This window comes from Cebus imitator, unplaced genomic scaffold, assembly GCF_001604975.1.
Source record: "Cebus imitator isolate Cc_AM_T3 unplaced genomic scaffold, Cebus_imitator-1.0 Scaffold347, whole genome shotgun sequence".
In the NCBI taxonomy this organism is placed as follows: Eukaryota; Metazoa; Chordata; class Mammalia; order Primates; family Cebidae; genus Cebus; species Cebus imitator.
In genome coordinates this window covers 2,215,429-2,243,012 of record NW_016107662.1, presented here as the reverse complement: position 1 = coordinate 2,243,012, position 27,584 = coordinate 2,215,429, and the positions used below count along the sequence as shown (strand labels likewise).

General features: G+C 34.3%; 1 protein-coding gene across 7 annotated transcripts in view; it reads right to left on the bottom strand.

Annotated features, from left to right (window-relative positions):
• Positions 1 to 27,584, bottom strand: part of PTPRC (protein tyrosine phosphatase receptor type C) — a 119,693-nt gene that overhangs the window by 21,871 nt on the left and 70,238 nt on the right. For 6 of the 7 annotated variants that reach the window (XM_017506075.2, XM_037730479.1, XM_037730480.1 and 3 more), the window contains 13 exons: positions 26,043 to 26,180; positions 23,147 to 23,266; positions 19,468 to 19,623; positions 18,065 to 18,273; positions 14,084 to 14,144; positions 8,102 to 8,210; positions 7,371 to 7,405; positions 4,560 to 4,669; positions 3,895 to 3,985; positions 3,728 to 3,804; positions 1,975 to 2,011; positions 1,781 to 1,878; positions 1,513 to 1,638 (listed from right to left, as the gene is read on the bottom strand). In XM_017506075.2, coding sequence (XP_017361564.1) covers positions 1,513 to 1,638; positions 1,781 to 1,878; positions 1,975 to 2,011; positions 3,728 to 3,804; positions 3,895 to 3,985; positions 4,560 to 4,669; positions 7,371 to 7,405; positions 8,102 to 8,210; positions 14,084 to 14,144; positions 18,065 to 18,273; positions 19,468 to 19,623; positions 23,147 to 23,266; positions 26,043 to 26,180 — 1,367 coding nt within the window. The remainder of the gene's footprint in view (positions 1 to 1,512; positions 1,639 to 1,780; positions 1,879 to 1,974; positions 2,012 to 3,727; positions 3,805 to 3,894; positions 3,986 to 4,559; positions 4,670 to 7,370; positions 7,406 to 8,101; positions 8,211 to 14,083; positions 14,145 to 18,064; positions 18,274 to 19,467; positions 19,624 to 23,146; positions 23,267 to 26,042; positions 26,181 to 27,584) is intronic. The other variant, XM_017506076.2, reaches the window with a different exon arrangement.

Genomic DNA, 27,584 nt, shown 5'->3' with positions numbered 1-27,584 from the left:
CAGTTTGGAGGCTTCTCAAAAAACTAAAAATAGCGCTACCATATGATCCAGTAATCCCACTGCTAAGTATATACCACAAAGAAAGGAAATAAGTAGATTGAAGAGAGATATCTGCACTCCCATATTTATTGCAGCACTATTCACAGTAGTCGTTTTGGAAACAACCAAAGAGTCGATCAATAGATGAATGGATACAGAAAATGATACATATATACAATGAAGTATTATTCAGCCATAAAAAGGGATAAGATCTATTTATTTGCAACAACATGGAAGGACCTGAAGAACATTATGGTAAGTGAAATAAGCCAGACACAGAAATACAAACGTCGTATGTTGTTACTTATTTGTGGTAGCTAAAAATTAAAATCATTGAACTCTTGGAGTTACAGAGTAGAATGATGGTTATCAAAGGATGGGAATGGTATGGCAGAGGTGGAAATGGTGATGGTTAATGTGTACAAAAATATAGCTAGATAAAATGAATAAGATTTAGTATCTGATAGCACAACAGGGTGACTATTCAACAATAATTCATTATACATTTCCAAATAACTCAAAGGCTATAATCGGATTGTTTCTAACACATGTAAAGGATAAACGCTTGGGATGATAGATACCCCATTTACCCTGATGTGATTGTTATGCATTGTATGCTTGTATCAAAATATCTCATTTACCCCATAAATATACACACCTACCATGTACCCCAAAAAATTAAAAATTAAGTTCATGTGTTGGAAATAAAAGGTACATTTTACATACCATAAAGTTCACCAGTTTAAAAGGTACAATTCGGTATTTATATTGCATTCACTAAAGGGTACAACCATCACCACTACCTAATTATAGAACATTTGTATCACCACAAAATTAAAGCCTGTGTTTATTAGCAGCCACCCCCCATTTCTGTTGATTGACTTCCTGAGCTCCAGGCAACCACTGATCTACTTTCTGTCTTATAGGCTTGTCCACGGTGGATTTTTCATATAAATGGAATTATATAATATGTTTGATGACCTCCATTTTAACTATTAACTAAGGCCACACTGATCTCTTTATTTTCTGAAATAAACATTCTATTTTCTGTTGCATGGTTAGAACTTTGTGCTCCCACAGTACTCTCTAACTCTGTCATTTCTCTTATGAAAATAATATAAATAATTTTTCATAAAAGTAGGAACCCACTGCCAATAAGGACAATTTGCTTATTCTTTTAATAATTTAGTATGTATTTGACACATTTAATTGACCTTTTCTTTTTTTTTAATACTTCCAGGGTCACAGTATAATAGATACTTTTGATTTGACTTGGACAAACACTTCTTGACCAGTGACTTAAATTTGACCCTGCTGGTTTTTGTCATTGTTGCAACAACAGCTTTCTATCCTAAAGGCTATCAAAAATAACTCTTTCCTGATATATTTTAATTTCTCACATTTGATACTACCTAATTATATTTTTATAAAAACAGTATCAAAATAAAAATTATGTAAAAAAAGCAAACTCACATTTATAATGCTCAATTTCTGAATGATATAATCTGGACATCTTTTGTACTGGTTGATCTTCACAACAACATCTCCAAAAGCCCGAGTGCCCTCTTCTACTGATGGCCAGTATTCTGCACACTTGTTCTACATTTACAAAAAAAAAAAAATTAAGTGTTTCAATTTTTAAGTCCATTTTTATCAAAATTTCTTTAAAAACTGAAAACCAACATATACTCATTTGAAATTCTCAAGACATTTGTATAGTTTAAGCACATATAAACCTTACCCTGTTTCCTTCTTCACATCGAGTGACCATGACAATAACTGTGGCTTTCTGTTCCCAAATCATCCTCCAGAAATCATCAACAGTTTCATCCCTGGGACCTAGGAGGTAAACAAATACAAGCTGATAGAAATATTTTCTTAAAAGTGCTATAAAATAATTTTTCAAAAAGAATATTGGATTATCAAATAAATTACCTTGTGCAGCAATGTATTTCCTGGGTTCTTTGAAACCCTATGGAAAACACATGCAAAGATATGTCATTTGCTGTACATTAAATTATTCATTAACATGCAAAATTGTGAGTTAGAGGAATTGCTTTAGATCCATCATTTGATAGTGAATATGATGGATCTAAATTTCCATTTAGATAGTGAATTTCTCTGGGCAGCTTCAAATTGTTAAAGGGATTTTATTAATGGTGGTCAGGCATTTAACTGTGCTAAACATGTAAGCATTGGCAAATAATATTCATGACTTTCATGTGCCTTTGCTATACTTCAAACAATTTTAAACACTAGGCTTCATCTTCATCTGGGATGCTGTGGCAATTTACAAGAGTGATCTAGACATTTCAATATTTTATATCCCATTAACTCTTAAAGGATCATCTACCACTATTTAAACTTTCTCCCCAGCCATGTAGTTACTTTGGAAATTTTACTCAATTTCTTTCAACAAATCATTTTTGGATTATACCCAAATTTCCACCTCTTAACTTCTGCTGGAATATGCTGATTCCCTAGACTTCTTTGCCGTTTCAGATAAGAAATATAACAACTTTTATTTCATTACCTACAATGTTTCTTTCTCTGCTCCTGTTACAAAGATAAAGGAGTAAAGAGGAAGATAAAATGTTATACTGGCTTCTTTCAGGATTATCTCAGACTCCTTAAAGTCACCTCAGCAATGAAAGAAATGCTTCAGAAAGGATGACCTTTGCCATTGGATTAAATTTGAAACACAGGTCACAAGAATTCAAGATTAAATTAAGTAACTTCCTGAACTTCTATCTCATGACACAGTATTATGCATACATTCATATATTTAATAAGTATTTATTGAACAGCTTCAATATGTCAATCACCTATCTAAAAGCAGAAGACATATGCTTTCTTGGAGCTCCAAGTTCCATTGGAGAAAAGTAAGTATGCTTGATCCTGTAATTACCATATATATTTGAATAGAAAATATAGTTCTTCTGGTAGGTGGTGAGGACACGGGGAAAATGGCAGAGTTGGTGAGAAAAACGATTTGTTTTTGGTCTGTACGTATTTTTATACTGTTTAAAATTATTTAACCTATGTAATGCATTATTTAACATTTGTATAATAAATTAAATTTTAAAATATTTTAAATAAATTAACCATGTATAGACATTTACATTTCTGCATAAATCCAGTGGACAGATGATCTGTGTTGATGAGGAATGTCTGCACATTCAGTGTTATGAAATTAAAGCATAGCAATTGGGAGTCAGTGAGACTCTGGCTGAATTTCAACTCAAATATTTACCAATTGGGTGAACAAGGACAAGGTAATTAACTAAACTGACCCTCCCAGTCCTCACCTATATGGCATGTGGCTGAAGCAAATGTGGGCCTCTTGTGAGAAATACATGCATACAGATCAGTTAGTCTAATAGCTAGCACATAGCAGGCATCAGAGTATATTAAATAAATTCTTAATATAATTTTGTTTCTAGAGGAAAATTCTGTTACACCTAATGCCAACAGTCATATAATAAATAACTATTCTTGAAAATATTAGTAATTTTTAAATTTATATCAGTGACATTATGGGCTCACTTCAAAATATTTTTAATAATATTTTCAAAATTTTGCCAAGACAAAGAAGGAGCAGAATGAAACCTATAGACATAAGAAAGATGCAAATTATCAATGACAAAATGATGGGGCTGTAACTTGGAAGTTATACGTTTTTACTCACATCAATATAGCTGGCATTTATGTAGTTTGACCCTGCATCTCCATTGATCTCAGAGAGTTCAACACGGTTATAATCATCTGTTTAAAGAAAAGATAAATAAACAAGTGAAGTCATGAATAACCAAGTGGCCTAAATATATGGGAATTTAATACTCAATAAATACTCACAAGGAAGAATGTCAACATAACGGTTTTTATTCTGGTTAAAGGACTTTCGAGCTTCCTTTATAGGAAACTTGCTGAATACCCGTGGAATGCTCTGAAAGAAACAATGATTTCTTGGATCACAGCAGATTCAGGAAAAATATTTTTCCCTTTACCAATGATCATTTGAGCAAATGACATAACCTGTAAAATATTTTCTTCATACTGATAAAAAAATTTCTTAGGGTAATTGAAATTAAGATCAGGAATTATGAAAAAAAAAAAAACACCTTTTTCTCAAAAATTAGTGATGGACTACTTTCAGAACAAATCTCTTGAGTGGGGACAAATTTAGGATTAATTGTTTTGTCACTTTAAAATTCATTTAAAAACAGATACTTGGATGAGTATTTAGAGTACAACTACAAAACCAACCAAATACATTTAGTGACACAATTTCATGATACAATGAAGCATTATATTAAAATATTTACTAGCTCCACACTACAATCTTGTCAACCTCTTTGAGTCTCTCTTCTGGTTCACACATACCTGCTAATAAAATCTGCTTTGCTTATGTTGCAATATCAAGTAGGATATATTATCAAGGCAAATGGTGATATAAATACATTTAAAGTGGAATTGTCTTGATGTCGAATTTATCATCATGTAACAAAAGCAACACACACCTGAAACTCAGCCAGAAAAAGCCTTCCTTCATCAGCAATCTTTCTTTTATAAGTTTCCAACAAAATGTCTGCATGGATCGGCTCTACATTCATCAGTTGTTTTTCATCATCTGTAAACATTAAAAATTCAGTACTAGGTATACGTGTCTTTCAAGTGGAGATACGCATTTCATTAAATTTATACCCTGTAACTCAGTCCTTCAGCCTTTCTTCCTTGTACACATTCCATCTCAGATATCTCACATACATACTAGAATGTTTTTCCCCATTTTCTATGCTTAGAGAAAGGATCCCAGACCAAACATCACCATTATAAGGACATTCACATTTGTTTGACTATAGGCATTTTATAGCAATTACCATATTTATTTCTAATACAATTATTGTTTTTCTTTGTATAATTTTCATTTTCAACTTGTGAAATATTGTAAACATGCAGATGAAATAAGACAATATGATTAATACCCTGGTACCCATGACTCAGCTTAATCTGATCATGTTTACACTAAATGGTGAAACAAGTTGTATTAATTTGCTATGCTTCAAGGGTATGAAGCACATTACATGCTACGTTTGCGAAATAACTTACTAAAGAGTAAAAATATATACTCCCCATAAAATCCAAAATTGCATATGGAACTTGAAAAAATCAGCTTTAGAAAGGTTAGAGAATTTAAGCTGCCACACATGTAAAGAGTATGTTTCTCCTACTCTTCCATGGACTATTGATAGTATTTCTTTCAATATTCATATTAATCTCACTCATTTATCAGATTAAGAAAGAAGGTATCCAGGAGGGTGACCCATTTATCTTATTGCCCATGGAAACTTTCTATCCAGTCACAGCTACCACACTGGCTATGAGCAATTGCTTCTTTAGGTTGTTGAGAATGCCTGGTATTCATTCATTCTGAACTGAGCGCCATATTCAGGGTTTGAGGGGGTCTGAGTGAGTAAATTCTACTGCATTCCAAGGTGCAATCAGTATTAATTTCGGGATAAAATATTTCATTGACACTTTCCAAGTCCACGTTAACTCCTTGACGTGGATTTTTCCTTTTCTGCCCAGGTGTTTATTACTATTGTGTTCTTCATTCCTCCATTAGCCTATCAAAATGGATCCTCAGGAGACCCTATCTCAGTAAGTTATTTAATCACTGATATTTACCAAATCCTAGTAGTCACTTTGGTACGGGGCATAAAGCAATGAATAAGTTAAAAAAAAAAAAAAAAAAGCCTCTCTGCTTTCACAAAGCTTAGATTCTAGTTAGGGGAGGGTAGTCAACGACCAAATGAATAAATACATAATACGAGGTCAGATAGTGTTACATTCTGCAACGAAAAATAAAGCCTATTAAGGAGCTCCAACCATTCAATCCTAAAGTTTCTGCATCGAGACTTGGTACCTGCTATTACCAGAGGGACACTTCCAGTACACATTAACACAGACAAAGGAGTTCTGAAATTCTTCCGGTCTTAAGTATGAGAAAGCAAGTAACTTACTGTAAACAAAGGTTCAATTTTTGTAACTTTGTCCCCTTTTATTGGATCAGAAATCACATCTTAAAAACGAAATTAAATAAATAATGTAAATGTTGAAAAAAAAGGATAAACGAATTTGTTTTCTTCTCCTAAGTCAAACTGCTGTTCTTTGTCCTGTCCATAAATGTGTCTTTAATGGGAGCAGCCACCATTCGGCCCTGGCAGGGACTTGAGGAGACATCCCATCTCCCCATCTCCTGCAACTTCCATCCACTCTTCCTTCCACCATTCCCTCATTTGTTGGTCCATTGGTTCTTCACAATCTTAACAGACCAGATTTCTGCCCTCTCACACAGTTTTCTGTCATCTATACATCTATAGAATCATACACATTCAACTACTAGGGCATGTGTCAAATTACTGTCATACTTGTTGATATATCTGCTTTCCTCTATCAGGCTCTAAACCCTTTAAGGGCAGAATCTGTGCCTGTCACTATAGTACTCTCAGTACCTGGCACGATGCTTGACATACACTGGGAAATCCACAGGTGCTGATTGAGTAAAGGAATTTAAGTTTTTTTTTTTTTTTTGAGATGGAGTTTCACTCTTGTTACCCAGGCTGGAGTGCAATGGCGCAATCTTGGCTCACCGCAACCTCCGCGTCCTGGGTTCAGGCAATTCTCCTGCCTCAGCCTCCTGAGTAGCTGGGATTACAAGCACGCGCCACCATGCCCAGCTAATTTTTTGTAGTTTTAGTAGAGACGGGGTTTCACCATGTTGACCAGGATGGTCTCGATCTCTTGACCTCGTGATCCACCAGCCTCGGTCTCCCAAAGTACTGGGATTACAGGCGTGAGCCACCGCGCCCGGCCCAGGAATTTAAGTTTTATCACTGTATCAACAAAAGTCCAAGTTAAATTAAAAATGCCCAATTCTTATTTAAAATGAATGGGGCTGGACACTGTGTTTCATGCCTATAATCCCAGTACTTGGGAGGCCAAGGTGGGTGAATCACTTGAGGCCAGGAGTTCGAGACCAGCCTAGATATTATGGTGAAATCCCATCACTACTAAAAATACAAAAATTAGCAGGGCCTGGTGGTGTGAGCCTGTACTACCAGATACTTGGGAGGCTGATGCCTGAGAGAGTCCCTTGAACCAGGAGGCAGAGGCTGCAATAAGCAGAGATTGCACCACTGCACTCCAGCCTGGGTAACAGAATGAGACTCTGTCTTTTAAAAAAATAAATAAATAAATATAAAAAATAAAATCAATGGATTCAAGTGCAGGGGAAGGAATATTCGTCAGTAAAAAATATGCATACTTACCCCTTTCAACAAGTTCCTGTTGTTCATCTAAATTGCTGTGAAAAAGAAACATAAGTTTCTGTATTCATAAGAAACTCAGCATTCAGTTGGTATTTAACTTATATTTAATGAATATACTGAAGGAAGAAAGGAAGGAAGTCAGGGAGAAGAAATGGGGAAGAGAGAAAAAGAGGGGGAAAGGAGGGAACACAGGAAGAGCCTGGAGCGGAGGGATAACAGAAGGGCGGGAGAAAGGAGAGGCAGAGAGGAGGGAGGAGGGGGTGTAAGGAAAAGGCGAGTGAGGTCAAAACCTTCTAAGAATTGTTGCTAAACTCACATAAGAAACTAAATGATTTTACTTTAAACCTCCTGTTTTCCATAAGATGTGGTTGTTTCTGGCCCAAAAAACCCATCAACTTCCCCAGGCCTCTCCCTCCTTTCTTTTGCTTGTGTCACTCCTAGATCCCTCTGACCCACTTTGTACTAAAAAACCCACACATTCTTTCACTGATTATTATTAAATAAGCTCACAACATTATTAGCATATTTATAAAATAATACTAATGTTTAATTCAAACCAATAAAACCGTACTAAAAGTTTTTGATTAAAAGTTCTGTCATGCAGTGGGCTTTCTGCTGTCTTCTGTCTAGTTCATGTATTTCATTTAACTGACTCCATCACTGCCATATGGATATGTGTTTGCACCATTACTACTACTATTATTATTTAAAAATTTATAATCAGCTCTTACCAGGATCTTTTCTTATGCAGATCATAGATTTTATAGAGAACCAGAAGTAGGGCTATTGATGTCACAACAATCAGAAATGCCAGAAATGCTATCAGTGCCTTAGAATTAACTAGAAATAAAAAATAATACATTCAGAGAACCGCTGTCAAATAACTTGCTAGACTGTCTGAATAATCACCTCCAAAGTAATTATACTGTCATATTTTTAAATTTAATGTCAGATGTTTAAAAAATAAAATGTTTAGAATAAGGTCAAATACAATAAATTTTTAATTCTGTGATTTTTGCTATATTATTCAGAACAAATAAAAAACATTTTATATTTAAGGAGAGTAAGAATAGAAGAACAATCCTCTTTCTTTTGATTAAATCATGTTCTTACATGAGACACATTAAAATTTAATTCTTTTTTTCAGTCACTTAATTTTGAAGGAATTGAAGAGCTAATCTAGTTATTATAATTTTTGGAGACAAAGTCATAGAGTTAGACTTTATATGCAGAAGTGGGTAGCTTCCTAAGGGGATGAGAAAGACTTCTACTTCACAAAGATAAGCCCTCTTACCTGTTCATTGAGGTGTAAAATCAACTCACCAAGAGACAGTAATGATTTCATTCTATAGTTAGGATAAGACTTACCCTGACTTAAATATTCATTAAGTTTAATGTGAAATCCTGCCCTTTTCTAGGGAAAGGGCAGAGAAGAGAGGGTGTGTCGGAAGTATCTCCAATATGGTCACCTTTTCTTATGTAGTGAAAATGCAGGAAAATAATCTATTGACTTAACCTCAGCTCCAGAGCCAGGTTGCTTAGCTTCCAATCCTAGCTCTAACACTTCTTAGTTGGGAACTTGCCCAGATTCCTTGTTATCTTTGTGCCTCCTTTCCCAAAATTCTAAAATGTGGCTAAAGGTGTTCATTAACAGTGAACACATAGCACGATGGCTGGGGCGTAGTAAGTACTAATTTATTCACTATTCACAAAAAATGTTCTTTGTTTTTGGTCGTCTGCCAAACTCAGCTCTAGGTACTTAGGTTATCTCAGTAAAGAAACACAAGGGTTCCGTCCTCATGGAACTTATTCTCTAGTGAAGAAAAATAGATAATTAATAATAAAAAGAAGGAACAAGCTAATGGTCAAGTAGGTTAGAAGATAAAAACGCTGTGAAGATAAAAAGGAAGACAGTCCCTGGAAATGCTACAGAATATGAGGCAGAAAAAAATCTTAGTTTTCAGGAAATTCGCATTCTGTTTGGGGGAAACAGACACTAGAAAGGTAACTGAACAGCAAGGTGTGGTGACTCACCCCTGCAATCCCAGCACGTTGGAAGGCCACGGCAGATGGGTCAGTTGAGTCCAGGAGGTCAAGACCAGCCTGGCCAACATGGTGAAACCCCATCTCTACTAAATATATAAAAAATTAGGCAGGCATGATGTGCATCTGTAATTCCAGCTACTCTGGAGGCTGAGGCACAAGAATTGCTCGAACCCAGGAGGCGGAGTTTGCAGTGAGCCAAGATTGTGCCTGCACTCCAGCCTGGGCAACAGAGTGAGACTCTGTCTCAAAAAAAAAAGAAAAGAAAAAGAAAAAATAAATATATATTTTTTTCGTATACTCTAAAAAGAAATAAGCAGGGTGGTAAGGAAGTAGAGGGGGCGTATTTTCTGAATGTTAAGTGGAGGTCTTGAGCATGAGAGTTTTTCTACAACTGGAAAGATGGAAATGGCTCTATCAAGCAAACAGCTGCCAGAAACAATTCATCTCATGATCAAAATTTCTGTAGTTGGAAACTCATAGAAATAGGGATATTGAAAGTGATTTCAGATTGAGACTGTAAGACTTGAGCTGGAATTCAGGCTCTGTCATTTCTTTGACTCATAGAGCAAATAGATTAAATTATCCAAACTTGAGTTTCCCCATACATAAACTAGAAATAATTTTATCTCCTTTAAAAGGGTATTTATACTTAATGGCCTATATAAAGATGGATGGATAGATTAATGTGAATATATAGCTGGATTGTAGTGAATATTTTTAGGGGAAAATGTTCTCATTGCAATAGGCTCCTACAATGGCCCAAAGTGTTCCTTGTCTCATCTCTATCTCAAATTCCTTTCACTGAAATTGTCAATTCATACCAGTGATTAATAGCATACATATATCAATCAGCATGATTGTTTCCAGATTTTGTGAATAAAAACCTCATCAGAGGCAACACCTGATCTCTAGAATACTCTGAAGAGAGATTTTGCAAGAAACTTCAAATGACTATAACTTAGCATTCCAATCCAAAATAATAGATTAGGTTCTACAAAAATAGGAAGCAGTATCAGACTTCTCTTGATAACCTTCTTAATAATAAAATAGCCAAGTCTTCAGATAAAGTTTGCATTCTAAGCACACATATGTTTCCCCCTTCTTACCAGGAACTCTGCTAATATTAAAGAACTAAAAATATCATAGATCTATAACTACAGAGAAAATGAGAGAAGGGAAATGAGAGGTAGAGCAATTTTAACAAGCTGTAGAAGTTAGAAAACAAAGGAGAGAAGGCCATAGCCTAAATCAAAAGGACAGATTCCACTTACTCAGAATGCCTGAGTCTCAAGTTTGAAAGTGACAGATACAGTAAATGTGAATCATGGGTCAGAAAACGGAAGTCAAATGTCTGTTTACAACAACCACCACCACAAATGTCTCCTTGAAAAAATACTACCAGGAAGGAGAAGACATTTAATTTTCTACAGGAAAATCAGATGAAAGCAGTAAGAGACTCAGAACTAAAGTCAGGCTCAGTAGAGAAGGGATGAGGCCCAGAACTAAAATTAAGGGGGCAATGTGATTGTCCGCATATGAAAAAGTTGGACATCTATCCTCCTGTCCTACTGTGAGAAGAGCCACTCTCTCACACATTACCCTACAACAAGGAGTAGGATAATTCTGGAGATTAATTTCTGGAGATTAATTAATTTCTGGAGATAATGAATGATAGCAGAGAAAAGAAATCAATAATATCATAGGAAGTCTCCTCAATCACCAAGATCCTCTAAGGACCACAGAGCATCTAATCAACCTTTCCTGTTTGTCTCACTGTGACTATGACTAGACTCCCAATAAGAACCAAGCTCTTAAGGAAACCATCAACACCAAAGGGGAATGCCAAAATAATAAGTCAACTTATGTGTTCTATGACTAATAGACTCAAAAAAAGACTACGGGAAGAAAATGGAGCAAAGAATTCTCCCATTTATAAATCTTCAGGTTTCAGAGGCCAACAGTATCCAGAAGAATGAATGAAAAAGACTCAGGGCTGGGAGCAGTGGCTCACACCTATAATCCCAGCACTTTGGGGGGCCGAGGTGGGCAGATCACTTGAGGTCAGGAGTTCGAGACTAGCCTGACCAACATGCTGAAACCCCGTCTCTACTAAAAATACAAAAATTGGCCAGGTATAATGGTGCATGCTTGTAATCCCAGCTACTCGGGAAGCTCAGGAAGGAGAATCACTTGAACGCAGGAGGTGAAGGTTGCAATGAGCCAAGATTGAGCCATTGCACTCCAGCCTGGGCAACAAGAGTGAAACTCCGTCTTAAAAAAAAAAAAAAATTATGCAGGAGACTCTTTTTTTCCAAGAATAAAGAGACAAACCTAATATTTCCAGGGGAGGAAAACTTGGGAACAGATCAACAAAAAAAATAAATAGGGAGAGAGAGAGAAAGGGTGGAGGATGGAATTAGAAAGTAAAATGGGATGCAGGAGGATAAGACAGAAATAACTTTTAAATTATAAAATTTTTAACTTAGAATTTTATATCTAGTCAAAATACTGAACAAGTGCCAGAGTAGATTAAAGATATTTTTATGTATGAGAGAATTAGAATATTTTTTCTTACACTAGAGAATATATATCAGTGAAATCAGAAGGGGAAAAAAAAAAACTACGTGTGATACAGCAAATCTAAACCAGAAAATTGATGGGGGAATATTTTAAGATGGCATGTGAGAGTCTAGCTCAGAGCAGCTGGACACGGTGGCTCAGGCCTGTAATCCCAGAACTTTGGGAGGCCGAGGCGGGCAGATCACCTGAGGTCAAGAGTTCGAGACCAGCCTGACCAACATGGTGAAACCCCATCTTAAAAAAAAAGAGAGAGAGAGGGAGTCCAGATCAGAGCAAGAAGAAGCGGTCCCCAAGAATTCAATTGACAATGATGTCAAAATACGGGTGGTGGATGCTATGCCGGGGAAACCCAACAACATCTCCCTAGTAGCTGTGCTGTAGCAATTCACAATCCAAGTCCTTTCCTGGAATAGATATCACCATTTTAAAAGTAACTATCTCTTAGGATAATGATATTGTAAACAGAAAGTGAACACGGTATTTCCCCACTTTGTGGAAAAAGGATGTGGGCTAATTTTTTGGCTCCATTGACCTGATAAAAGTGGAATATTAGCTGCACTACCAGACAACGTTGCTAATGGCAAAATGAGCTTTGATTGCTAAACTACACCTGAGAGTGCTGTCTATGATATCTGTTGTCCTCACGGAAAATACTAGTTTTGAGCTTCCCTGAGTGCAGTGTCTGCTCGTAACTGAGCATATCCCTGTTGGCATGTCTGGAAGCTATGCCCATGGAAATAGTTAAGAGATATTGATTCCTTTTGGAATGCAGCTCCCACAGCTATACATCTAGTCTCATCCTCTCCTATCTCAGTTGTCTTTGAGAGCGTTGTAAGAAAAGTAACCGGATTGCTGTGTGCACTGCTGCAAGGATTCCCACTGCCAGGATCCCTGGCTAGCATGCTGTGCTTTCTGTTCTGTGTCTTTCCGAGTGAAATAGTTTCAGATCTGGCCTATTAAGATGTGAGTGTGAGATGTTCAGCTAAGTTTATGACTGCTATAAATTATTTACAATTTAATAGGAAAGATTCAATGAAGTCATTTTTATTAAGAAGATATTATAGAAGAAAAAGGTAATATGGAAATACAATCAAAGCTACCTTGCTGCATTTTTTTGACATTTAACCCAAGGAGTTTTTACTTCATAAATCTGAGCAGAATGAACTAAAACTTTACAGAGGACTTATAAAGTAGTTTGGAAAATAAGCTGTTTTTAAATTTTCCCTTTTGACTTTGCATTCATATCAGTGTTTGTGCACATGCATATGTATGTAAGACAGAAAGACCTAGAAGTGGCAAAGATAGCATTGGGAATAATCTGTGGCTGACAACAAAGTGCATACAGATTTAAATAATTCTATTTACAAAGTTAACCAGTAGAGAAAGCCTAAAATAGCATACTAAGTCTTCTTCCTCCATAGGCTCAGATCAATTGGTAATGTTAGTAACTTGAGAAAGAGCAATATACAGCATCGTTTATATATATATATATATAAAGGAAACTAAGGGAGAACCCAAAATATAATTAGTTAAAAGTGGTTGCCTGGCAAACAGAATCGTGAGTGGGGAATGTAACATGAAGCTACTGTTTTCATTTTTTTAATGAAATTTAATGTAAGCACTTTTTCTTGTGTGCTTTTGCTTTGATAAAAATATTTTAAATATCAATGATAAACATTTAAATAGCCATATTGTTGTTAGGGAGTGCTAAGCTTCCATTAGGTAAATCAAAGACAGACTTGTATCTAAGGCCCACTTCTGCTAAATAAATAGATAATCTAAAACAGTAAACAAAAAAGTTACTAAGATGAAGATATTTCATAAACATAATCATTATTTAATGGTTTGGGTATGTAAATCCTCTTATGAATTCAACAGTCCTTTAATAATTGAATCTCTTAACTTGAATTTAAGATATAGTATTTTAATATATTTACTTATATATATGGTTTTACTGACAATTAAAAAACATATATATTGAAAACATATAATTTAAGCACTAACAATCAAATGTGTGAGTATAAAATATCTCTATAAGCATTAATATTATCTTAATATATATAATAAATAGCCCAGTGATAACTTACAAGATGTTGATTTAGCTTTACTAACTGGGTGTCCAGGATAGTCTCCATTGTGATAATAGGCCTGAATTCAGTAACAAAAATAAAATACTTTAGTTTTCTAATGTAAATTTATACATCATAATGTAAACACATATATATTATTTTTCATATGATGCTGTTTATATTAAAAGTATGCTGATTTGCTTCAGTTAAACTTCAAGGTAATGTCAATATGTTGTCAAGTATATTTGAAAACACAATCAAAAAGATATAAAGACATCTTGTGTCACTTAGCAATAATAATATTGTTATAATTAGCAAAGAAATGAAATCCAATACATCAAAATATTCATAAATAAAAGTTAAAATTCCCTATTAGGCTGAAAGGAGCAAAAGAGCAGTAAGAATCTTTGACCAAAAAAAATTTAAGTAAAATAGATCTGAATAATATCATCAAAAGAGCATAATAATAAATGTAATAAATCTGACAAATATATACCTAAGCTTTTATCCTATGGAGAATATATAATTTACTTAATATTCACAGAATATTCATAAATATCATATACTGAGCTGTAAAAATTATTCTATAAATCCCAAAAGGCAGAACTTGTAAAAGCCAATTAACTTTTATAAATTAATAATTAGTAGCAATAAGAAATTCAAGCACCAGAAATGCAGAAAAACTCTTAAATAACAGGCAAATTAAAATCTCTCCCAAATTAAAACTACAGACTCATTAGAAATTATCAATAATAAAAAGGTTTTACTTTGAGAATCATTGATTACATTTCATGTGAAGACATTCAGAAATTAGTGATAAATAATATAAATATGGGATACAGTCACAATTTTATCAAAAGATAATCCGTAGCCTTTTTTTTCTTTTAGTTTATAAAAAAGAAAAGAAATTACAAGGAAGAAAACACTTTTAATCTGAAATCCACCCAAAGAACATCAAAATAAATCTATGAAAAAGAAAAGAAATCATAATAATAATAAATCAACTTCATTAATTTATTAACCAGAGGTCACAATGGTGGAAAAGCTGAAATGGCTGCTCTCTCGTGAAGGTGTAAGCACGATAACGAAGACATAAATAAGCATAAAAAGAAGATATGTCAAGTATAATGAAGAAAACAAAAGACAGTCTTTTGAAGAGTCGGGGAAGAGAATTAGAAACTGAATAATTATCTCCTAATTTGAAAGTTGTTTGTATTTTAATATGACGTACACCTATATTTTCCCAGAGTAACTTACAAGATTTGAAGAGTGGGAGAGGAATATTCTAGGAAGCAGGAAGGACATGAGTGAGGTGGCTAAACAGAGTGACACCTAGTCGCATTTGAGAAACTGCAGGGAAACAAGTGCACCTGGAACTTAACGGGCACTGGGGAAGTCGTGGGAAATGAAGTTTGATATGTGATGATATGACAATAACAAACTATTTCTTTTACATTGGCTATTCATTTAAAAAATATATATGGCACACTCACTCAAAAAGAGTAAAATATCTGAAAAGACTAAACCTATTGAAAATATATAAACAAGTCTTAAAAAGTTTCTCTGCATGAAAGCAATCAAAACAAATTTTTCGGGAACAAATCACTCCTATGCTATTTAAAGTTATATAATATAAGCCTGGCACAGTGGCTTACGCTTGTAATCCCAGTACTTTGGAAGGCTAAGGTGGGTAGATCACTTGAGATCAGGAGTTCCAGGACAGTATGACCAACATGGTGAACCCCTGTCTCTACTAAATCTACAAAAAATAGTCAGGCATGGCGCAGGTCTGTAATCCAAGCTACTCGGGAGGCTGAGACAGGAGACTTGCTTAAACCTGGGAGGTAGAGGTTGCAGTGAGCCGAGATCACACCTCTGCACTCCAGCCTGGGTAAAATAAAATTCTATTTTAGTTTGATTGCATTATTATTATTTTTCCAGACTCTGTTTCAAAAAATATATAATAAAATCAAAAATTAAAAAATTATATGATATAGAAAAACAGGAACATATAGGCAATGTGTTTTATCAGATCAGTATAAACTTTATACCAAATTTAATGAAAATGATGTTATGCCAATACCATCTCTACCCACTTACTGAGCTCCTTTTTGAATAACTACTAATAAAGACAATAAAATAATGGGCTCTTGATTTCAACAATACTCTGAGAGAATACCACACAATGACAGAGCAGGGGTTTTTCTCTTAGAATATGACAATGGTTTTGACATTAGAAAACCTATCACTGTAATTCATCATATAAATAAATCACACCATGGCATCACGACTATGGCAGCATCTATCATAATGCCATAAAAAATTGATAAAATCCAACCTACATTTCCATTCAAAAACAAAACCAAAAAAGCTTATAAATATAAAAACACTTCTTTAAGTGATAAAGAATATGGGCTGGGCGTGGTGGCTCATGCCTGTCATCCCACCACTTTGGGAGGCAGAGGTGGGCAGATTACTTGGGGTCAGGAGTTCAAGTCTAACCTGGTCAACACGGTGAAACCCCATCTCTACTCAAAACACAAAAATTTGCCAGGCGTGGTGGCAGGCGCCTGTAATCCAACCCACTCAAGAGGCTGAGGCAGGAGAATCTCTTGAACCCAGGAGGCGGAGGTTGAAGTGACCCCAGATCATCATGCCACTGCACTCCAGTCTGGGGGACAGAACTAGACTCCATTTCAAAAATAAATAAATAAATAAAAGAATATGAAGCTGTTTGTCAACATCATATTAAAAAGTTAACTATGTAAATTTCCATTTAGCAGGAATAAAAATGACATATATTTGCTTAAAAATAAAAAGGGGAATTATATATGACTTAAAGTGCTGTGAAGAAAATTAAAATGCAACTTATAAACTGATATCAACATTTATTACACATGTGACAAAGAGTTTAATATCATTAATATTCAAGGTATTTCCCCAGAGAAAACTGGGCAAAAGAGGTAAAGAATAACACAAAGTACAACAACAAAACTATAATTGCCTTCAACGGTAAGTAAAGAAACCCCATTAAAATAAAGATACCGATGCCATATTTCAACCTCTAAATAAAGAAAAAGAAAGGCATATTCAGCGTTGGTGAGCCTCTTAAGAAGCAGTCACTTCATACACTGATACAGAAGAATAATTTGGTGAAAATCATAGAAAAAAAGTTATATATCCAATAAAATCTCAAAACACTTATAAATTCCTTTTGACCCAATAAATGCATTTTTAGGAATTTATAAAACATAAATTATTAAAGACATATTCAAAAATTTTGCTTTACCCATAAGTGTGTTATCTGAATGTTGTTTATATAAGAGACCAACATAGTTAGTAGAATGTGATAAAGCCATACACAGAATATTATACAACCATTAAAAACTACATCGTGGTTAAACATTTAATATAGGTGTGCATGACATACTGATATATTAAAAATACACTTTACCAAACTGTGTATTCAGAATGTTGATAATACATGTGTTAAATGCATATAAACGTGTATATTATGAAGTCCTTTGTACAAACTATGTCCAGTAGACAGGGAGATAATGGGTATTTTAAATTCTGTATGCTCACTAGTATTTTCTAGTATTTATTTCAAATATTTTCTAACCTCAAAGTACCTGTGAAATTTTGCAGTTGAAAAAAATCCACATTACTAAGGATAAAAAGCCAAAGATAGATTTGGTAAAATAATAATATGTTGCGCATAAAGTGTTGAGCTTCTTGACACAGAAGCAATAATTTAGTTATAATTAAGTCCCACTGAAGTTCTAAACTATTCCAATGAAACATTTGCTTTAAACCACTTACTTTAGTTCTAGGGATAAAAATTTTAGAGTCAATTTTTTGACCTTTTTAAGTGAGATTCCTTTAGGCATCAGAGCTTCTCAATCTCATGTGAACAATGCTCTTAAAGTTATTTAAGTACTATAAATCAATCATTATATGTATGTTGGTACTATAGTAATGTAGAGAGCATAATCTTACCGAAAAATTGTATATTGTTGAATATCGAAGATCTTTTACATGGAAAAGGCACGTATGATTTGACTCATTTCTAACTAGAGCATTTTCAGCTTTGACTTCCAAATGGTAACGTCCACTGGGGCCATTAAGGTCCTTGGGAGCCTTACACTTGACAAGCACACTATTATCTGATATTACGGAGACAGTCATGTTCTGGACCTCGCTTGGACCTATCAAAATGAAGAAAGATTTGTTATTCATCATTTAATAGATGCATATGTAAATTACTTGATAATACTTGTATACAGTATAAAGTATTTAAGTGTTAGCTTGGGGGTTATGAATAAGGAAGTTATGATAGTACATAAATTAAAAAGCCACAGCAAAATCCCTAAAAATATATCACTTATTCATTCATTAAATATTAGCATAAAGGTTGTACATGAAGCCATGAGAGTTATTGCAATCCTTGGCGGAGCATTTATCAAATTAGAGAACAGAGAAAAAGTGAGGGGAGTAGAGGAAGAGGGGAAGGTAGGGGAGAGGAGAGGAAAAATGTTGTTGATTGGGAAACCTCCAATTTTACAACCCAGGGTCTCTTTTCCTGGAGTGCTAATGTTATCCTGGTAATCACCTAGATGGGTTCTTCAGGAACAGAAACAAATTGCCTTCATTTTCCGTGATATCATAGAAACTCGGGAAATCAACAAAAGCATAGAACTCCAGGACCTGAACTTTTTAAACCAAAATCTAAATTACCTTAAGAGTGTTTTAAATTCAGCCCTGAATAGCACAAAATTTCTTCACAAGTCTAGTGCTTGTTAGGGTCTCTGGAGGTATAGATGCTGCCTTACACAGGGCGTTTCTTCTTCTTTGTCTTCAATGGAAGTTAACATGTACCCCAGAAGCAGATCTAGCTTTGGGCATGAAAACTATGGAGAGATTATACAGGTGGCAATAGCCAAATGCTATTGAAAGGAAATCTTCAAGGGATAATGTGGCATCAAATAGTAACTAGTTGAGGGTAAGAAAGAGAAGAAAATGCTAATAAAATATTATATTTTATAAAATGTTTTATCAGGTGAACAGAGGTTAGTAGGCTGTTTTATGAGACATTGTAGGTTTCTGATTATAATTAATATTTCCAGAGGGTAAAGACAACAGCAGACAGTGGATGTTTTAATCTAAGTGGCTTAGGTGCTGAATTGCTTCAAATTTTACAAAATGACTATATCTGAAGAGCAGAGAGAACCCAGGATAATGATTTTTAAATTTTTTTGATTTTACATGTTTATAAGCCCTTGATGTTAACAAATGTGCCAGGTAAATATGCTTCCTAGACTAAAGATAGAAATATTATAGGCTAGAAAGTTCATACTTTGCTTTTCACCATTCATGGAAAGAAGCATTAAAACATAACTTACGTGCACTGTTAGTTGTGAAATGACATGGTACAGCAGCTCCATTACGTTGCACTTTTGCAATGATGTAGGCATATAATGACAAATCATATTTTGTATAAGGTTTCAAATTTTGCAAATCATATTTGGTGAGGTTTTTATCCAATTTGAAGCACTTATCTTCCAAGGAAAAAAATTTAAAAATTTAGTAAGTCATTAAAAGTCAGGACTACTACATATCTAATTTGGTCTTTACATCATATTTTTCCAAGTGGACTCCAAACCACTGAGTGATTGAAAAATAAGTACACCCTTTGTGAAAGTGATCTCTTTTCTTTCTGAGGAAACACAGCACCCAGGGGATAGTTTAAGTCTTGAGTTGCAATGTTTCAGAATGATTCTTTTTCAGCAAACCTTGTCTGATATTTAATTTAACCTCCAAACTTGGATCATTAGTATTAGCTACGTTTTTGAATGTTAGATGCAGAATCCATTTGCTCATCAATCACTAGGTTGATTCTAACATACTAATTTGGACACTACATTAATTAACGGGAGCTGTGAGAACGAGGGCTTCATGCTGGAAGCGGAATTGAGCTGTTCATTGAAAGGTAAGTGGAACTGAATACATGCAAGGGAGAACAGAAAACATTACAAACGAAAGAAGGAATGTTTTGGAGTTTAGGGACAAACACGGTCAGGACAACAGACTGGCTGGCAAGGCATATGAGAGGTAGGACAGTGTCTAAGTGTGTTTTCACATTCAGGCAGAAGACCTAGTACTTGCTAAGTAAAAAGATCACCAGCTGCTACTATTTTTGAGTAGCCAACTGACGTCAGGAAAGAGGATGATTAGAGCGGCAACATGTTTCTGGATAGCAGTTACAATGATAATGATAATATCAATAACGATTTTAAAAAAACAATAACTCACTGTTTGTGCCGAGCACTGTTTCAAGTGGTATACATGAAATAATTAATTTAACCATCATTGTAGCTATTAGTTGGTACTCAGTATCATCTGGTTTTACAGATGAGAAAACTGAGCCACAGAGGGATTAAGCTATTTGCTCTTTTTCTCTTAAAAAAAAAAAAAAAGCATTACACAAAATAATTTCCAACAACATCACCATGGTCTTGAAAGGTGCTTACTGCTTTCAACAACTTTTGAAAAATAGTCCTTTAAAATCCAATAAAGCACAAAAGATCTCTTCCCCAATTCCCCAATTACCAAGAAGCTTCACTGTCACTTTGCAATCATTAAGTTAATAAGATAAAACTACAGTTCCCCAAAATATACTAAAAATGTGAGGAAACAAGCAAACAAACAAAACAGGAACAGAAAGAATACAGGTCAAGCTGTTGAAATTGAGCATCTACCACATTTTCTGTTAAACTCAGTTTCATCGTATGAACTATAAAGATATGTATGTGCTTCACTGAGAGTTATTGAGTTGATAAAATCTTTAAATAAAACATAAAATACCTGCTAAATGAAGAAAACTAAATTAACATCAATCATATTTTTCTCCTCTTTTAATCTCTCTTTTTCAGAAACACTGAATAAATAATTGTGAAATAATGAAGTGAAATTTAGTACCTGATTAAAAAATAATACAAACTGCAAGTTTCGTAGACTTTCTTCCTGTGGATTTTTAATAGGTATTTTATTTTAAACGGTGAGAAAAGTTTTTAAAAATTGCCTTAACAGTATTACAATCCTATCAACTCTCTTTGACTTCGATAACGTGGGAGAGGATGAGACGTGTATGTTTGGGATGAATGAGAAATCAAAAGCAGAGCACACTGTTTAGAGTAGAGCTGAAACAGCCCGTCACGCTGTGTCAGTGCATGGTCCAAAGCTGCATTCAGTCAGCAATCTGCAGCTTTGGAGAAAAGAAAACACACAGCCTGAATCATCCAGCCTCCTCTTCTCAGCCATCCAATCCCGTTTAAGTGTTCTATGTGGACAGCTAGTAAATTTGGGTAACACTATGTAGTTGCCCAATAAGAAGGAGCCATGCTGGTTGCAAACAAACAAAGCAAAACTGACAGACTGCTGCTAACTCATTACATCCTTCTTACCCTAATTATGCAAATGCATTGCAAATAGAGGGTTTAAAAAAAAATTGTGTAAAATACAAAAGATCGATAAACACATAAAATGTCTATCATATACTCTGACATCGACAATGCTCTCTAGTAGAAAAAGTATACACATCAGCCGGGCGCGGTGGCTCACACCTGTAATCTCTGCACTTTGGGAGGCCAAGGTGGGTGGATCACCGGGTCAGAAGTTTGAGACAAGTCTGACCAACCTGGTGAAACCCTGACTCTACCGAAAAAACAAAAAAAAAAAAAAAAATTATCTGGGTATGGTGGTGCGCGCCTGTAATCCCAGGCTGAGACAGGAGAATCGCTTGAACCTGAGAGGCGGAGGTTGCAGTGAGCTGAGATCACACCACTGCACTCAGCTTGGGTGACAGAGTGACGCTCCATCTCAAACAACAGCAGCAACAACAAAACAGAATATAGACACTGAAGAATGTAGCAAGGGATAGTGAACAGAAGATTCAGAGAAGGGAAAGAAAAAAAAAATGTGTTCTTAATAGAAGCTACACAAGGTGTTTGTAGAAGGGTCCAGTGAGGCAGAGAGTACCTCTGCTGTTTTATCTTCCTAAAGTTTCCATTTTTCCTTCCTCATAGATTTAACTTTTAAATTTACCATAACCTCAAATATATCGTATATACTTCTTTTCCATGGCATTTGAATCTTATGTGAATTTGAGAACTACATGCGTATTTAACTTTACTTTGGTAGTTCGATTATTAAGACCTAAAGACACTAGCAAAAAAGGCCATTAAATTATAAAATAACATAATGAAGAAAAACAGTCTTTCATTTTTCAAATTTTGAAATTTATGTCTGGTTCCTTCCCACAGCACACAGTGACAGAATTCTATGAGAGGTTCACTTCACGCCTATTTTAAACTGTGGACAAAGGCATAGAGAAAGGGCTATCCCAGGCATTGAGGCTGCTCTGAGATGCTCCACTGACGTTATTTCCTACAAACATTTTAGATCCTTTATAGTGTCCTGGAGATATCTGTTCTCTTAAATAGCATCTCATTTGAACATTTCGTGAGTGAACTAGTCACAGCGTATTTCTTTTTTTTTTTTTAATGCATTACTTCTTCAAAAATATAATTCTAAACTTAGAACTATGCTGCCAAGTTTCCACCAAGCTGGCCTGAGTGGCTACACGGACCCAGCTCATTTTTATTCACCCAACATTTTGTCTGTATTACTAACTGAAGCAAATTTTACAAGGGGTTTGCTTGTTTGTCGGTTTGTTTAGGAGCCTGAATGATGAGCTCAAAGTGGTTCAAATCACTTACATAACATTTGCAAGACAGAAATGAGTATTGTCATCCAGGGGTTTTCTGTCTCTAGGTTTTGAAGCAAAAAGATTTAAACTAAGATCAAGAGGGACAAGCAAATATTCAGAATGTTCTGGATTTTAGTCATTTTGGGGGCTGGAAAGCTTTGAAGGAGCGGAAGCAATGCTAAGATCAGGGTGTATACTATGACTATCTAGTCTCTAAGCAGAGAGCTTTGTGGCTCACTGGCTCAATCAAATTTCTAGTACTTTCAAATTCTTCATTTCTCTTTCCTGATGAAATTAAATTCTATACTAATTACCTGGCTTGTTTTGAAAACATAGAACAAAATTGTGAAATAAACTCTGAGGGTGATTCCAGGTAATTACTCCTTTATGGGCACCTTCACTTCTACATGTAACATTCTGAGGCTCTCCTGGAACTGTTAAAAGAATAAGAATATTATGTAATATGAAAAATGAGACATGGATAAAGCATTCTGCATACTATAAGCATGCATTATTAATAACCATATTTTGACAAATGATGAATTAAAAATAAAATTTAAAGAAAGGCATTTGGGCTTATTTAATTTGTTTTAGAATAAATTCCTTTAACAAAGTAAATGTCACACCAGATCGGCATTGTGAAACCTACGCATTCCACTGACTTGAAGATATCTGAGAACCCCCTTTTCCTTTCATGTTTGTAGGTTTCACTGTGCGGAGAATCTGGCATTCACAGCACTGATAAATTTAGCAGTCATTGAGTAGCCCTTGTCATTGCTTTCAGTAACTAGTCATTCGAAACTGAGGAATGCTGATAAATGTTTATATAAAATGTATGAAGTATAATTTACATTAAAACATACCCATTTGAGATATAGTTTAATGAATTTTAACAGATGTATACATCCACATAACCAATACCACAATCAAGATAAAGAAAATTTCTGTGATCCCAAAACATCCTTCTGTGGTACTGCCCAGTCAAGCTCCTTTGACCATACTCACATACCTTTCTTATCAACTTTCTGTTACTACAGATTAAAATTGTCTTTTTACCCTTTGCATGTAAATTAAATTAAACGGCAATTTCTTTTTCACACCTAACATATTGCACTCAATGTAAAGTTCTGAAGATTCATTCACTTAGTTGCATGTGTCATAGTTACATTTGAAAAATTTATCAGTGGTTATGGTAAAGATATACCACATTTTACCTATGACTCACATTTGGGCTGTTTCCACGTTTGTCTACTGTGAATGAATCTGCTTTGCTATGTTCCTCTTTGGTAAATACCTGGAGTGAAATTCCTGGGTCATGACTGCACATCCTGACCAATAGTTAGTAGTATCAGTCTTTTTAAGTTTAGCCATTTTAATGGATATATAGTTTTATCATCTCGGTGGTGTTGCATTCTCAGATAACTAATGACGTTGAGCATCATTTAATGTGCTTATTAACCAAATGTAGATCCCTTTTTGTGAAGTAGATATTAAAAATATTTGTCCATTTTCAACCGAGCTATTTTATTCCTCATTTTGCAGCTGAAAGAGCTCTCTGTATATTCTGGAAAAACTTCTCTTGTTGAAAAAATTAATTGTTATTTTTTATAAACTATGTCATGCTTTTTTATTTCCTTAATGGCCTCATTCAAAGAGCAGGAATATTCAATTTAGATTAAGTCTGATTCATCCAAAAAAAATTTATGATTTTTGCTTTTGTGCCCGAAGAAGTCTTTGCTAAAGGCACACATATTCTCCTATGTCTTTGATTAGACATTTTTATTATTTTTAGCTTCAGTATTTAGGTCTGGAATCCATTTTGAGTTAATTTTTGTGTTTGTTGAGAGGTGAGAGCTGATGTTTATTTTTCTTCTACAGAGATACCAGGATCATTTGTTGGAAAGACTGTGTTTCCCCCACTGAAAACACTTTGTGCTTTTTTCAAATATAAAATACAGTTTTCTGGGATTTCTATTTTGTTACATTGATTTATAGAGGATGTAATAACTTTGTTATTTATCAAAAATATATTAAAATTTTCTGGTTATGCTGGGGATATAGTTTTTACATAGTTTTATTTTCTTTTCTTGTAGCTGTATATTATTTTGGAGGATTATGGGGAGACATGGATACAGGCAGCCTCTTTAGCCTTCAACTATCCTTATATGAAATTCAGAATCACATTAATAAGCTGCATCAAATCTCAATATTATCACTAATAATAGTGATAATAATGATAATAATGTGACAGATTGCAAGATCAATACAGAAAAATTGTATTTTTGTACTTTAGTAACAAATCTGAAAATGTAATTTAGTAAACAACAGCATTGTAAGCAGGAAGAAACTTAAACTAGAAAGAAATTTAACAAAAGAATCATAAGACCAATGCACTGAAAACTACAAAACATTTTGAAAATAAATTGAAGAAGATCTAAATTAATGGAAAGACACTTTGTGTTCATAAACTAGAAGACTAACATGGTTAAGATGGTAATATTTCCTAAATTGATCTACAGGTTCAATGCAATCCCTGTAAGAATCCCAGATGGTTTCTTTATAAAAATCAAAGGGTTGATCCAATTCATACAGAATTTCAAATTCCCTTAGATGTTCTAAATAATCTTGAAGAAAAGTAACAATTTTGGGGAACTTACAGTTTCCAATTTCAAAATTTACTGCAAAGCAGCGGTAATAAACAGTGTGGTACTAGTATAAACATGGACACATAAATCAATAAAATAAAACTAAAAGTTCAGAAATAAACCCATTATTATGATCAACAAATTTTTGACAAGAATGGCAAGACTATTCAATGAGAGAATAATTAGTGTTTTCAGCAAATGGCACTAGAATAGATGGTCATATGCAACAAAATGAAATCAGATTCAAACCTCACACCATATACCAATATTAATTCAAAGTGGATAACAGAGCTAAATTTAAGAGCTAATGCTATGAAATTTTTAGAATAAAACATATGGATAAATCTGCATAACCTTGGATTTGGCAATTGACTTTTATATATGACACCAAAAGCATAAACAAAAGAAGTGAAAATAGAAATGGAGCTTCATTGAAATAAAAAACAAATGCTTAAAAAGTATTAAAAAACAGTGAAAAGACAACTCATTTTCTATGATTCTCAAAGGATTATATAAACATGAAAAGGAAAGCAATTTTATATATAAATGTAAATAACATACTCACTCCCAAAATCTGTTTGAATAATTTTACTTATGTTAATATACTTGCGGTGATTATAGAGTATTTCTGAATCACATGTATAGTTATGGTTGGGTTTAAGGCCTTCTAAAATAATGTTTTTCTTATCAGATGGTGTTTCACCTGAAATAAAGAAATATTTCAGATGAGTATACGATACAATATTTCACACGTACATTTATTTTCTAATTTTACATTTATAATTCTCTATTTAATGTTTATCAGATTGAAACATCTATGAAGATTGCCAAAATAATAAAAGTCAAAGATCCCAAAAATAATTTTGCTACATTCAACTTTTATGAAAATACAGGTTGAGTGTCCCTTACTCAAAATTCCTGGCACCAGTGTTTTGGATTTAGGTGGGTTTTTTTTTTTTCCTTTCTTTTTCAGATTTTTGAATATTTGCATATAGATGGTAAGATATCTTGGGGATAGGACACAAGTTCAAATGCAAAATTCATTTATGCTTCATATACACCTCATGTACACAGCTTAAGGTCATTCATTTTTCTCTAGGGATGCTGATTAAGCCCTGTGTTGTGTTTCTGCATTTTGACTATGACCAGTGACTTTAGTTCAGGTGTAAAATTTTTCCCTTGTTTCAGCTGCATCATATTGGTGCTCAAAAAGTATTGGATTCTGGGAACATTTCAATTCTGGATTTTCAGATTAGGGATGTTCAATCGTATATAGTAAGTATAACTTAAAGCTAAGATTGCACCTCAGCTAGTCTTTGCCTAATAGATTCTCTAGAGAGAACATTATGTTATCATTGATCTGTCTTAGGTTTTCTCTTCCTTTCCACATGCATTTGCCTCATGTCCATCCATCTATACTATGATGATTACATGATGATTACACCCAGTACAATGCTCCATCCTCTATGTGTGTGTCTGTGGGTGTGTGTGCACGCACAGGCACACATGCACACATTTGTCATGCCAGCTATGGCCTGGCAGATGGCTTTATGTCAAAGGGTGGGGGAGTCCATCTCATTAAATTCAAATACACTTTAAAAAAATACTATCTCAATTATTAGTTGCCTCAATTCAAACCCAAACTTATCCCTCGAAGCATGTGCTGTTCTTCTTCTGCTTTACTGATAGCTAAGTATTCTTGAACTTGTATATGAATTTTGTTGATGGAGGACAGACAAAATGAACTTTTGAACCATACAATCTTGTATTTGTTTTCTTTCTTCATAACAGAGTTTGAGTATCATCATCTTCTTATAAAACCCTTTTCTCCTGTTCTTTCAGCAATGCTTGTGTATAACAATTGCCAAGAAAGTTCTTGTAAATTAATTGACTTTTAATTTTTCAATATTTGTTTTTCATGAGCTGTATTCATTTGTTTTGTGAGTTTGTTTGTGTGGCATAGATAATTTAATTATTTAACTCTAAATATACCACAGACCAAGAAAAAGTAGAAAGAAAGAAAGAAAGAAAGAAAGAAAGAAAGAAAGAAAGAAAGAAAGAAGAGAGAGAAAGGAAAGAAAGAAGGGAGAGAAAGAAAAGAAAGAAA